The sequence below is a fragment of the Nicotiana tomentosiformis genome, chromosome 12 (assembly GCF_000390325.3).
Source record: "Nicotiana tomentosiformis chromosome 12, ASM39032v3, whole genome shotgun sequence".
NCBI classification, from domain to species: domain Eukaryota; kingdom Viridiplantae; phylum Streptophyta; class Magnoliopsida; order Solanales; family Solanaceae; genus Nicotiana; species Nicotiana tomentosiformis.
This window is the reverse complement of record NC_090823.1, coordinates 12,558,147-12,572,960: the sequence shown is the minus strand read 5'-3', so window position 1 is coordinate 12,572,960 and position 14,814 is coordinate 12,558,147. Positions and strand designations below refer to the sequence as shown.

At 39.1% G+C, this 14,814-nt stretch overlaps 1 protein-coding gene across 1 annotated transcript; it reads right to left on the bottom strand.

Annotated features, from left to right (window-relative positions):
- Window positions 1-13,047: 13,047 nt before the first annotated feature.
- LOC138903691 (uncharacterized) lies at window positions 13,048-13,902 on the bottom strand. Its single transcript, XM_070192135.1, has 2 exons — window positions 13,712-13,902; window positions 13,048-13,630 (listed from the first exon to the last, which is right to left on the bottom strand). Exons 1-2 carry the CDS (start codon window positions 13,808-13,810, stop codon window positions 13,070-13,072), a joined length of 660 nt encoding a protein of 219 aa, XP_070048236.1. The 5' UTR covers window positions 13,811-13,902; the 3' UTR covers window positions 13,048-13,069.
- Between the last annotated feature and the right edge of the window lie 912 nt (window positions 13,903-14,814).

The window sequence follows — 14,814 nt, the reverse complement described above, 5'->3', positions numbered from 1 at the left end:
TTTGAATTCCTTCCACGTATTCGTATGCGTACATGAGCGCTCTGTATCAGTTGTGCATCACCGGCTTGTGATTCTATGAACGAAGTTCGAGGTGAGTATTTTGTATTTTGGTGATAGGCCAGTCTGGAGGACTTGAGGCCATGGTTAGACCGTAGCTTGAGCTCGGTAGCTTCAGTTGTAACCTGTACAATTGGACTCATATGTCCGGTAATGACCCTACAGTGGAATTTGTGGCTCGATGAACGGTGGAATGGCTTTGTGATGAGTATGATGTAACTGCGGGATGTGTTAAGATGATTTGAATGTGACGAGAAGTGTTTCCTTGAAATGTAAAGGAAGGCCATTGGGTGCTTGATTTTTGTTTTGATGCGACGTATATTCTCGAGTGTGAATGTTTTGAAGGATCTTTCACGATTGTTAAATTTTTGGACAAATTAAATTCTCATGTCTGGTTAGTGAGTTTGGACTCAAATAGACTAAGTGATTGCATAGTAATTATGACTGCGAAAGGGTATATCAAGATACCAATTTGAGGTTAAGCAGGTGGGTTATTTCCTGCAGAGTAATCTATGTAGGTGTATTCTTTATGATATGAGTGGAGAGTTTCTTTTTTGCCCGTGGGGCATATGTGTGGAGATTTTAATTTGAATCTGGTTGAGAAAGTTGACTTGATTGTCAAGAGAATGATTGCGAGCTTATCAGATGATTTGGGGTATTTTTATGGTTGGCGTTGCATGAGTTTGAGAAGTAGTTTCGTTGAACTGACTGTGGAATTATGATCATAATAGAGTATTGGTATTGTAGGATATGGAATGTTTTAATCTATTGCTTTGATCCAAGTGGGGGAGCCTGCTATTGATAATTCAATTTCCTGATTATATATAAAGGTTTAGTTTTGGGCTGAGGCATACTGGTGGGTCAGTTATGACTTGTAGAAGTTGAGATCAATAATGACTCGAATAAGGAAATTCCTGGATACGAGTTATATTGCACTTATGAGTATATGAAAATCGTGGGATGAGTGAGTTGTTATGGGTGAATGATGTAGTGCGCACAGAGTATGAATTTGATAGGTGGTGTTAAAGTAGAGTTACTTCTTTGAGTGTTGTTGTGCTAATGGGGCACGTATCTTTTGGCCCATTTGGACGGTGCAATAAATTTGAGCAAAGTGGGTGACTCCCGAGAAAATTCTAGTGGGTATGAGAATTATATATAGCAATTGAGAAAGTTTCTGGGTTTGCGTATGGTTAAAATCTGAAATTTTCATTTGATGGTGCCTGGACTTGCGGGAATTCTGTATGACTATGGATTCTACACTTTTATATAAGGAAGGTAAGAAGAACAATTTCAAATTCACATAAGGTATTCTCAGAGTAAGGGTTACAGTTGTAGTAGTTTTAAAGGTGCTTAAGAAGAGTACAATTGCTTATGCGCCGTAGGGCGTTGTGGTTCTATATTAGGTTGTGGGGTGAGTTGTGGTTAAAGATCGTGGTGTTTTAGCAAGGAGGAGTATCAATTTGGAGGCAAATTCGGAAGGGACTCGGAGAAATAGGACAACTGGTAGTAGACTGGACCAGTATGGTAATGGTAGGATCGATCCTTTGGGTAATTACGTCGTGGTAAGACTTTATAGATGTTTTGGTGGCAATATTCTTGGGTTTGGTGACCTGCGTGGCTTGATTGAGTTGGAGAGATTCGGTCCTGATGGCTTAGTTGTGCAAATGGATTCCAAAGTATTCTTGATGGTTTCTACCGGTATGGAGAAAGTGTTGTGTATTGTGATTTCCTCCTGAAAAGAAGCAAGAGAAAGGTTTCTAACTAAAAGGGTATGTAAATTATTGGTGACTCAAAGTTAATAATGGGATTCTTATGCTTGTCACATGATGGCATAATAGATGTGGTGTGTTGTGTGGGATTAATGTTGGCATGTGCAAGGTCATGGTTTGGCTTTGAAAGGGAGGTCATAAATTCTTAGAGGGCATAAGCAGTTTTCGATGTTTAGATAAATGCTATAACTATTTGGTATTGCGTGAGTAGAGTGTACATTTCAGAAGGTGCACTATGTTTTGAATTATGGATATTTCATAGGTATTGCGGCATTTTCCTGGTTGATCGACTGCTGATGTTCAAATTTTGCATTGTGGCACAGAAGAATTTTAGAAATATTCCTCGTGGGATGATCGTGTATGAGAGATGTGTTAGACATTCGGGCGGTAGATAGATGGAACCAGAAATGATGGTGTGTGTGTTCTATGGATTTGGAGGCTAGGAGTTGTGAGGAACAAATTATTTCATGGTTGTGGACTGTGAAGTTGTGGTCGGAGCTAGCCAGATGATAGAATGTATTATGATTCAGTCATTATGGATTTTCGGAGGGGTTATTATCTATTTGTGGGTAACCAGAGTGATTTGGGGGTCCATTGATAGGCCCAATTAGGATGTGTATTCTACACCGAGCCGGGATGGTTGGCTCCATACTACTATTATTTAGGGACGTGCCATTCGGTTGATGTTGAACTTATTCGTGTTCTGAAATAATCTGTGAGTTACTCCTTTATGCTACGAGGAGTTGTGATTCATTGGTTATGTGCACACATGGTGCGGTTTTTATTGGGGGGCTTATGGCGGAATTTGAACAATATGAGCATTTGAGTATATTTGAATTGTTGCGTATGGGTGCACGGATGGCACGGGTTGTGGCTCTGAGTTATATTGGTGCGGCATATCTGTAGAATAGATGTGTTTAGTAAAATAAGGTCATTAGACCTGGAATGGGTACTATCAGGTTTGAAACGGTATATTCGGGAGGATAATATTGAAATTCGGCTTAGAAAGTGATTACGGTTCTGGTTGGGGCGAGAGAGCTCCATGACTTGTTGATCTGATAAGGAGTCCTGAGATTTTTGCGTGTTTCTTTTATTATCAACGGTGTACGAAGGTTTTGGGATGAAGTTTGGTTCGATATGGGGTTTAATACTAGTACTTGGTTGGTTTTGGAGTAGTTACTGTGATCAGGAATGGTGCTACGAGCATGTGAGTTATGTAATATGCTGGGTGATTATATATGTGGTTATAGTTATAGCTCGATGCAGCTTGTTCGGACTTATACAGTGTGTAGATGTGAGATTCAGGTCTTGAAAAGAATTTTGGATGTTAGAAATTTTGCTCCATGGGTTTTGGGCTAAGGTTAAATTAACGATTTTCAGTTATATTGTGTGGTCAGGCCTATATAGAATAGGATGGCGTGAGATCACCCCGAGTACATGTGTGGTAAGATGGACCAGTTATTTGATGGCTTGGAAACAACTCTTGGCACGTTCGAGGACGAACGTATGTTTAAGTGGGGGAGAATGTAACGACTCGACCGATCGTTTTTGAGTATTACAGCGACGAACGTATGTTTAAGTGGGGGAGAATGTAACGACTCGACCGATCGTTTTGAGTATTACAGCCCCGTTTCCCCATTTATTGCTCAAATTGGGCTTTACAGTTGTTGTGTGACTTGCCGGGGCAATTGGTTCGGGTCCAGTGTTATTTTGGAATGAATTGGAATACTTAGTTCTAAGGTTTAAAGCTTAAGTTAAAATAGTGACCGGATGTTGACTTATGTGTAAACGAACTCGAAATTTAATTCTGATGATTCCAATAACTCTGTATGGTGATATTGGACTTAGGAGCGTGCCCGAAAAATTATTTGGAGGTCCGTAGTGGAATTAGGCTTCAAAATGCCGAAAATTGAATTTTTGGGAAGTTTGACCGGGGGTTTGACTTTTTGATATCGAGGTCAGAATCCGATTCTGAAAATTGGAATAGTTTCATTATGCCATTTATGACTTGTGTGCAAAATTTGAAGTCATTCCGGATTAATTTGATGTATTTCGGCATAAGATATAGAATTTGAAAGTTCAAAGTTTATTAGGTTTGAATTGAGGTGTGATTCGTAGTTTTAGCGTTGTTTGATGTGATTCGAGGCTTCGACTAAGTTCGTATGATGTTTTAGGACTTGTTGGTATAATTGGTTGAGGTCCCGAGGGGACTCGGGTGAGTTTCGGACCATTTCTAGACCATTTTTAGTTGCTGATTTCTGCCTACAGAGGTGTGCATTGCGATCGCGAACATTGGGTCGCGTTCGCGAAGAGCAAACAACAAGTTGGAATCTTGTGAATCGCGGAAGCTCTTTCGCGATCGCGTAGAACAAAATCTCTGTTGCACTGACCTGAATTTGGAAGCTTATATCTCGCAATCTATAAGGAATTTGGAGATGATCCAAAAATGAAAGTTGTAGCCCTTGATGTCTAATATTCTGAATTGTAAACCATTTGTCATTTGGAGTTGTGTATAAAACGTTATGGTGGATGCACTATAGGCTGTCTGGGAAGAGTTTGGAAATCTCTGTTGCACAGGGCTGATTTTGGAAGATTATATCTAACAATCTATAAGGAATTGAGAGATGAGAAACAAATGAAAGTTATAGCCCTTGGTGTCTAGTTTTCAGAAAATTAAACCAATTGCAATTTGGAGCTTTGTATAAAGGGTTATGACCATTATACTAGAGGTTGTCTGGAAGAGTTAGGGAGTTTGTTCTTCGCGACCGCGGAGCATTTTTCGCGATCGCAAATAGAAATTTTGGGGCTGAAAAATTTTGTGCTTTGCTATCGCGAAGCATTTTCCGCGGTCGCGAAGAGTAAATTCCTGGACAGAACATATATTTTGAGGTTTCGGCCATTTTAACACATTTGGAGCTATGAAGTTCGGATTGAAGAGATGTTTGAGGCGCTTTTCACCATATGGATTGGGGTAAGTGATTCTAACTCGGTTTTGGTTAAATTACACGAATCTATTATTGTTTTTATCAACAAATTAGTGTTTTGGATTGAAAATAGTAGAAAAATTCATAGACTTTAATTGAGGATTTGAAGGCCGAGTTGTGATCGAATTTGAGTAATTTTGATATGGTTGGACTCGTGATTGAATGGGGGTTCGGATTTTGTGAGTTTTATTGGATTTCGAGACGTGGGCTCCACAGGTATTTTTGGGGCAACATTTCGGATTTTTGAAAAATATTAATATTTTGATATGGAATTAATTCCTATTATTTTTGTGAGCTGAGTCAAATTAATTATGACTAGATTCGAGCCGTTTGGAAGTTGATACACGCAGAATGGAATTTCTGGAGCATTGCTTAGCTTGCTCGACATTGGATTTGGCTTGTTCGAGGTAAGTAACTCTTCTAATCATGGAATTGAGAGTATGAACCCTGAATATATGTATTATGTGAATTGTTGGGAGGTGACGCACATGCTAGGCGACGGGCGTGTGGGCGTGCACTATAAAAATTATGACATAATTATTTCTGTGAAATTTTGTAGTTAAATAATCTTGGCCTTTTCCATGCGGTTTTATGTGTTAAAGAAATTGAGCTGAAAAGCATATTAAAAATCATGTTGAGGCTATGTGCCAGTATTATTGGGACCCACAGGGGTCATATTGCTGTGAATTATTTGTTTTAAATTGAAAATTATACTCAGTCATATTCATGTCATTACATATCATATCTCAGTCTCTGTTATTATTTATTGATACATCATATCATCATTTTTGGGCTATATTCATGACATTGTGAGCCCATGAGAGAGAGACTGGAGAGATTGATGACTGAATGAGGCCGATGGCCTGATTGTGAGGATTATTATGTGGATTGGGGCTGCCCGCCCGAAGCAGGCCATGCTGGCTTTTTATATATATATATATATATATATATATATATATATATATATATATATATATATATATATATATATATATATATATATATATATATATATATATATATATATATATATATATATATATTATACTATTGCACGTGAGTTGGCCGTGCAGCACATGAGTTGGCCGTGCGGATCCATATATTATACTATTGCACGTGAGTTGGCCGTGGAGCACGTGAGTTAGGCGTGCGGATCCAGATATGATATTATAGCATGTGAGTTGTCCGTGCTTATAGCGCTTGGGCTGTAGGAGCCCCTCATGAGTCTGTACACACCCCCAGTGAGCACAGATGACTATAAACAGGGATCGGGCTGCACGCCGCAACAAGTATTGTATAGAGCTGAGTGATTGAGTGTGCTGAGCATAGTGAGAGAGAATGCGAGACAGTGAGATTGAGTACTCTGAGAGTGTGAGTACATGAGTACAATCTTTGAGATACATTGCATTGACTTGCACACATGACATATATGCATAGAGATGTGTTTTCCTCATGCTGTACGATATCACATTATTCATGATTTCTCACACATGTTGACAGATGGGCATAGTGATGCATTTGTTTTACACTGGTTATCTCGAAGGAAAATGAAACATCTCATTTATTATTGAAAGGATTTTTGGGAAAATTATTATTTTCAAACTTATTCATATTTTTGGTAACTTCGGTAAACAATTTGGGTTTTCATTGATGTACTTGAAAAGCAGAACTATTTTCACAAGTCATGATTTAGCTGAGCATTTATTCTTTGAGTTACTTCTAGTATTACTTGTTTAATATTTTTATGAACTATTGTTGGTTATGGAAGTTGGATCCTGACCTTGGTACAAGCTTGTCACTACTTTCAACCTAAGGCTAGGTTTGTTACTTACTCAGTACATGAGGTCGGTTGTACTGATACTACACTTCTGCACATTGCGTGCATATATTGGCTGTCGTTGTTGGTGTGTTCGATGGTTGCTAGATTTGAAGATGTACCTGTATTCCTGTTGTAGCTGCCTCTTGTTCAGGGTAGCCTTAGATTTATAAAAGCTCTGTTTATGTATTATTCAAACAGACTATGTATTTATTTCATTTTCGCTTTGTATACTCTATTCTTAGAAGCTCATGATTTGTACTACCAGTTCTTGGGGAATGTATAAGGTTAAGATAATTATTTACTTAAATTGCTTTAATAATTGTTATTGAAATTGGATAATTGAAAGTTGGCTTACCTAGCGGGTTAGGTTAGGTGCCATCACGACTAGTTGGATTTTGGGTCGTGACAGGTCCTCTGACTGAGAAATAGTTTTTTGCTTTTTATCTTTCCCCGGTTTCGAAATCGGGACTTGGTTCCTTCCTCACCACTCGAAGGCCTCAAAACGGCATCCTTGGTCACGTCTGCATGACTGGAAGTCAGTAACGAATGAAGCATAAAAAATGTTTCAAAAAATATGAAAAGGGACCCTTACCGTGATTCTTGGCCTCCCATATACCTTTTGCCAAATCACGCCAAGCGCGTTCGGCATAAGAGGAAGTCGAGGCTAACTTTCGAACCCAATCCTCGAGGTCAGGTACCGCCTGTGGCATCCAAGGGACAGCTGTATATCGGAGAGAGATATCAGTCAGAATCGAAGAAAGATACGAAAAACAAAGTCTTATAAAAATAACTTACGGTTGAAATTTCATTCCTCGGGGAACGACATCTTCTCTTCCGGGATAAGGTCACGGGTCCTCACCCGAATAAAGCGGCCCATCCAACCCTGATCCTTGTCTTCATCAATGCTTTACATTAAAGCTTTCGTTGCCCGGCGGTAGAGCCTAATTAGTTCTCGAAAGATTTGAGGCCGATACAATCGTATGAGGTGATTTAGAGTAAAATCCAGCCCCCCGGCCTTGTTGGAGAAGAAACGAAGTATGATTACTATGCGCCATAAAGAAGGGTGAATTTGGTCAAGGGTGACCTAATACTTTTTGCAAAAGTCAATGATCATTGGGTCGACGGGACCCAACGTGAAGGGGTAGGTATAAACACTTAAAAACCCCTCCACGTGAGTGATGATGCTCTCTTCGGAGAAGGAACTTGCAGCACAACCTCGGGACCCCAGTTGCAGTCTTTCTTCACGGCCTCGAGATGACCCTCTGTTATCGAGCACATGTACATCGGCACATGCTTACAACGGCCCGGAACCGATGAAGGATTTTCAACCTTAAAATCGATTTTTAGAATACACGGGCCAGGAATATACTCATGGGGAGTCGGCTCCACCGGCGCCTTGTCGCCGGACGGCCGAGAAGAGGAAGATTTCTCCTTCTGTGGAACAGTTTTTGAGGTTTTTTCCATGAGGTATAATTAAAAGAAAGCAAAGGAAGATACAAGGATTATGGTGTCAAACGTTGATGAGGGTGGCTTTACAAGCGGCGAAATGAAGGCGGAAAGAGTAAGAAAATTTGGGTTTTTTTTAATTAGAGTAACAGATTAAGTTTGATTTAGGACGGGCTATTTATGGTCTAAACAGAGGCGGTTCATTCTCACATAATGGCCGACATCGGCTGACACGCATTAAATGCCTCGGTAAGCTGAACCGACGGGACAGCTACCTCGTGCGTCATGATCGGACTCAATGCTGATGTCTGTATATGTCTAATCATACCGTTGGAAATCATGTCATTTCTCGTCATATCTGTATGCGGTCGAAACCTATTAAGTCAGTCGTATGGACTGGTTGAGAGAACAATACTTCGATCGAAAGGTATCTACGTAAGGTTAGGTCGAGGTCCGGAGAAAGGGCTTTAGGATTCGAGCTCCAATACCGATCAAAGATCAGTTCGGTATCATTATCGGGACCACGACCAAATCGAACCACGAGGCAAAAGGTTGTCGGAGATTCACATACCGACCGACACCCACCCCGAATATCAAGACTCCGAGTCAGGATCGAGCTCGAGTCAAGGCCGATGGCTCGACCCAATATCGAGTTCGAGTCAGTATCGAGCTCGCAGACAGGGCCGTTACAACCGCACTAAGGGAGAGAATCCTGGCGGGAATTAGGGAAAAGACAATACATCATGGGCTCTCCACTACATATTTTTTATTGTATATAAAGTAGGATCCCTCTACTATAAAGGGGGGATTATGGTCATAAGGCATGGACACATTGTAACAAAAGATTACTTCCCATATTGAAAGATATCCCCTTGTGCTTGTTTTACTTTATCTTATTCATTCTTCTTGCTCACTATTCTCATTCTCATAGTCAAGAACATAGGTATTTCTATTTCTCTATATAGTTTGTATCAAATTATATTACATATCATTAGAACCATACACAAATTTAACTTTATCTAATTTTTCGGGTAAACAAGTAGCTAAACTCCTAATCTAAGGTTTTGATGGAACCTATTGAAGGATGATTTTCTTGTTACGTTAATATAGATTTGCCGTAGTATTTTCTCTATTTGTTCAACTACGTTATTATTGTAGTTGATTGAAGGGGCCTCAATTGACTGTGCCTATTTAGTATGTATTACTCGGGAGAGAGTGCATATTTAGGTAGTTGTTGAACAACATCACTCCTAGCGTATATGAGGGATCAATACGAAGGGTTTAAAGGTGGGATTAGGGATAACGAAACCTTGGTGCGATCCGAGTGAGCCGTACTTAATTCCGGCTAGCGTAATTCGAGAGAATATGTCTAGTAAATTGTGGTAGTTACTCAAAAGAGAATTACAACACGCAGAGCGCTCATGATCGGTAGAGAAAACTTAGGCAAATTTATAGAAAACGTAGCGGAAAGAATTCCGATAATAGGGGAAATCATAACCTTAGATCATTCCAATTCTTGTCTACAACCCGTCAGTAGTTAGTTATTAATTATTGCATTTTCATTACGTAATATTTAGTTAGTAAACATCCAAATTGTTATTTAAATATTTTCGAAGATTGATTGCGTGAATTTGTGCGAGTCTAGCAGCTGTGTTTAATAGGTTAATTCCTTGTGGGATTCGACTTCGGACTTATTAGCCGAAATATATTTGCAACGACCGCTTAGTTCTTTTTATGAGGCATAGTTGGGCGTGATCAGCGATATTGAATGATAACAAAGAAATCATGCAAAATCCCCGGCTCTCTGATTGCGAGATGGTAACTTCTCCTATTTGGTTCTTCTTTATCAATCATGTGATTTGTATTAATCAGCTCGTTGTTCTTGAAGTTGGGATCGCTCTCAAATGGTTCTTTAACTTGCAAGAGTTGCTCTCTCCTATTATGCAGCTTAGCCAGGAGTTGAATTCTTCTTTCTTTCTAAGGAAGAATACTCTTTGAGTCCCATGATTTTCTGCTTTGTTTTGACATGCATTTTTTTTTTGCAATTGAGGCAGTAATTGACCAATGTGATCTGCTTAATGTCCTGGGAAAACAAAAGAAGGAAAAGTAAAATGTTCCTTCTTTCTAGGAGCTTCCATATGATCGACTTCTAAGAGTTTGGAGTGTCATTACAGTGCGTGAAAAGAACTTCTCATAAATGACCACATGTGTGCGATGAGTATTAGCTCTTACTCTTGAATCATTATGTTACAGGTAGAGAGATCATTGTTCTTTCAACTACCAGAAATGCACAGACTAACACTTATTTTCTGGAATTTCTTTCTATTAATGTTCAAGGGGTAGGCTGCAATTAATACTTGCATTAAGATAGACTGTTTACAGCACATCCCTTGAAGTGCAGTCTTTCACCGGACCCTACGTGAATGCGGGATTTTATGTGGACCGGACTGCCTTTTTTAAGGGGTAAAGTATTTAGCCTTCTGGATAAAAGTTCAATTGGAATCTTTTAGATGGTTTTTGTTGTCTTATAGATTATTTGTGGCTTACTTTTTCCTTTTGCTTCCATTCTTCTCTTTCTTTCTCTTTCTTTTTTCTGTTTTATATGATGGTTCTGTGTACTTCCACACCACATTAATTTATTCCATTTAAAAATGGATGAGACTTCAGTTTCCCCCCTCCCCCTCTTTGAAGCTTTCGATTTGGTATACGCCAGTAAAGTTTATCCTCCTACATCTTTTTTGGTTCATAGTAGGTCTTCTATTTTATAGATTTCTCTCTATGTCCATTATTGTTTCGTTTGTGTTTACTCTTATGTATGCAGTTCACCCCATACCTTTAATTTGTGAAGGCCAAATGGCCTCGTGGCCACTTAAACTTATATCGGTTTGTAAAGTCGATACATGAACTTATATTTTTTTTCACAACTTGACGGAGTGAATATTAATAAACACATTTGACCATTGACCAAGCCTTAACACAACTGACATGGCTAAATTGTGTGCAAATCACGCTGCCAAGGAGCATGAATTGTTTTTTATTAAAAAAATATTAGAAATAGAATAAAATATAAATAAGAAAGAAAAAAGAAAAAGAAAAAAAGACATTTCTCTCTCCCCTTCTCTTTTCCCTCCCCTCCCACCTCTCTCATCTTCCCAAGCGAACTCCCATCCCCATCCTGTAATTTTTTATTTATTTTCCATCCTACTTTCCCTCCCCTTCCCCGTTTCTTTTTCCCTTTCTCTTCCCCATTCAATAATCTTTTCTTTTATTTGCTAGTCTCCACCTACCTTTCTAGTCCCAACCTCCCTCAATTCCTCTTTACCAGTACCTCCATTCATTATTCGTTGCCATCAGCCCCCCTTTCTCTTCTTCTTTCTTTTCCATTTCTCTTCTTTCTTCTATAGTACACCTAGTTAGCAGATTGCAGCTGATAGATGAATTGAGAAAAGATTAGGTTGCTCTGATACCTGTGGCATTTAGTGAAATACTTTGAAATAAATGTTTGTTGGCTTTTTGGATGATTTAGGTTGGTGGAACAACAATAGATTTTATTGGAAAAAAAAGGTGGGTGAAGGGGGAGGGTTGATTCGGTGGTAGGTGATTATGATTTGATTATGAAGCTTTCATATAGGGGGAAGAAGATGATGGTGGTTGAAAATGGCAGAGGTTTGGAGTTGTTGGTGGACTATTGGCTGTGTATGGTGGAGAAAAAAGAGAAAGAAAAAGAAATTAAAAATTTTGAAGATTAATTTTTTTTAATAATATAGGACCCACAAATCCACATGTCATATAATAAAGACCAATCATGTGACATGGTATTCATGTCAGAGCGACTGTCGAACACGTTCAACAATAAGTGTTTATTAATATTTATTCCGTCAAGTTGAAGTGTTCAAATGAGAAAAATATAAGCTCATGTATCGCCTTTACAAAGTAGTACAAGTTCAAGTGGCCAGAAAGCCATTACGCCATTTGTGAAATATACTCAGCTATCCAAGGATCAATTTCCTCCAAATGCATTACTTCTCGAATCCCTACCCAGCTTAAGGCGCTGAAGGGCTGCCTACTTGACATTTACTGATTTTAGTTCTAATGCATGTTCCTATGCGCATGCATATATATAGTTGGATGTTCATATTACATATGAATGCATGTGTTTCTGGATATATTTTGTAAGAAGTGGTGGATTGAGTGAATGGGCGTTGCAAATGATGTGATTGCAAATTGATTACTAGAAATTCGCTAAAAACCGACCAAAAAAACCGACCAAAGTTGGTCGGTTATGGCCAATTACCGACCAAAACGTGACCATTACGGTGTGGACGATGTTTTGATGGTCGAAATGACTTACCGACCAACTTTAGTCGGTAGCTTAAAACGACCATCTGACAAGTTTAAGTACTTACCGACCAACTTTGATCGGAAACATATTTTATTAATTTAATTTTACCGACCAAAGTTGATCGGTTTAACTAAATTATATTTTTTTATTAATTATCAAAATTAAAAAAAAAAAGACCAACTTTGGTCGGTAATTGAAAAAATATATATTTTTAAAATAATTAAAATTAAACATTACCGACCAACTATGGTCGGTAATCTCAACAGTGCAGGCAAAATACCGACTAAAGTTGGTCGGTAATGTTGAATTCTGGGAATTCAATGTTCATTAACCGACCAACTTTGGTCGGTATTTTGGAATAATTTATTTTTTTATTAAAAACCGACCAACTTTGGTCGATTTTTCTGGGTTTAATTTTGGCATAAAATGCCTGTTTTGGCAGCTACACCACCTGCCAGTATACCAATACACCTAATAACAACAACAACAACAACAATAACAACAACACAACAACAACAACCAAAACATTCAATAAATACTTTAAAACTAACAAATTAAAGTTCAATTGAACATAAAAATCCAAAACCAAGTTAAAACTAATTACAACTAGTTCAAAACTGGTTCTATTTATCTAGTTCAAAGTATATAAAAGTCAAGGGGTATTTCTTACAACATCATCATCACCGTCTGATGAATTTTCATTTACAAGACGATATAGAGAACGGTCTTGTGGAGGACGGGAAGCACGATCACGGGGAGGACGGGAGGAACGATCACGAGCAGGACGGAAGGAACGATCACATGGAGGTCGACCCTCTGGAGATGACTCACGATATCGGGGCAACAGAAAAGCTCCACTAGATAGGAGAGTTCTGATCTGAGCTTGCATGCTAAGGAATTGAGCATCTCTAAGCCTTTCTCTTTCCTTGGCCGCTTCTAGCTCTGATGTGAGCTTTGTCACTGTCTCCCGCATAGCGGAGAGGCTCTCCCTATTAAGTTGCTCTCCTTGCGAGGAAGTCCCTATTCCTCGCATTCCACACTTATAGCGATGGAAGTTTTTAGTAGGAAGCCCGTATACCTTCCCCCATTTTGGACCGCCAACAGACTCCAACCATATTCTTTCAGCATCCTCGTCTGAAGGTTGGGTTGGCTCACCCGATTCACCAGCTGGATGACTACGGATGAATTCCTCTATGTTACTTTGGTAGCGACCCTATATTATTTTAAATTAAATCAGTATTTCAAATTTTTTATAAAAGTAAATTATAATACTTAAAGAAAATTAAAAGCTTACATATGCAGTCGAGGCCCGGTCCTCGACCCATCTATCTTGATCCTCCTCTTTCTTCTTCTTCACAATATGCGTCTCCTTGAATAGCTCATCATGACTCATTGGATGCCCATACTTCTTTTCCTGAAAATAAATTAATTTAGTTAATAAACAGAATAGATATACTTAGAAAAGTAAAATAATTTAAGCAATTACGTACCAATCTTCTTTTTATTGTCCCTAGGTTGATCGCACCTCCAGTGTTCAAGGAGCCTCCCTTCTCGGATGTGCGAGCTTTCTTTCCTTTTTCGCTCCTCTCTAAGAACTCTGCGGTAAGCCATTGCCTTTGCAAATCATTCCACAAATTCTCAAGTAACCAGTCAGGCCTCTTGTTCTTCTTTCTAGCATCCGAGAAAGCATCCGCCAATCTCTTGCGAGCTTTATGATGAAAATTTGCAGCCACTTCCGCGCTATAGCAGTCTTCCCATACACACTTGCTATGTATTTCAAAAGTTAAATATTAGATGAAAATATCATAATTATAAATTATTAAACTGTTTAAAAGAACATTTATACCTTAAATTGATTGAAAATTTACTCCTTCAGTGAGAATGGGCAATTAGTCCAAGTCGCATAAGGGCCATCATAAAGCTTTCTGATGGCATTGGTGATTATCTTCGTAGTCTTATTACCCGGCCTGAACCTGCGATTTAACAATAAAAACACATTAATATCTTAGTAAAAATGTTACAAATCAATAGACGCAAAAATAATGAATAACACTTACCCATCACCCTCTGGGACTATGATGATCCTGCCATATCGATCATAATGCACTACCTCGTCATCACCATCCGAAGCATGTGTATCAGAGGCATGTGAAGACGGTGTAGGCGGGTCAGAGCTACTGCCTCGCAGGCGAAGGCCTGCAATAGATGGAGTCGATGATGAAGATGGTTGCGATCCCTGTGACTGCGACATAGCTGGATGCGACCCAAGTGGATGTGATACCGATGGCTGTGACCCGAGTGGCTGTGACATGGATGGATGCGATCCATATGGCTGTGATATGTAGGGATGTGATCCATGTGGATGTGATGTAAATGGCTGCGATGCAGATGGTTGTG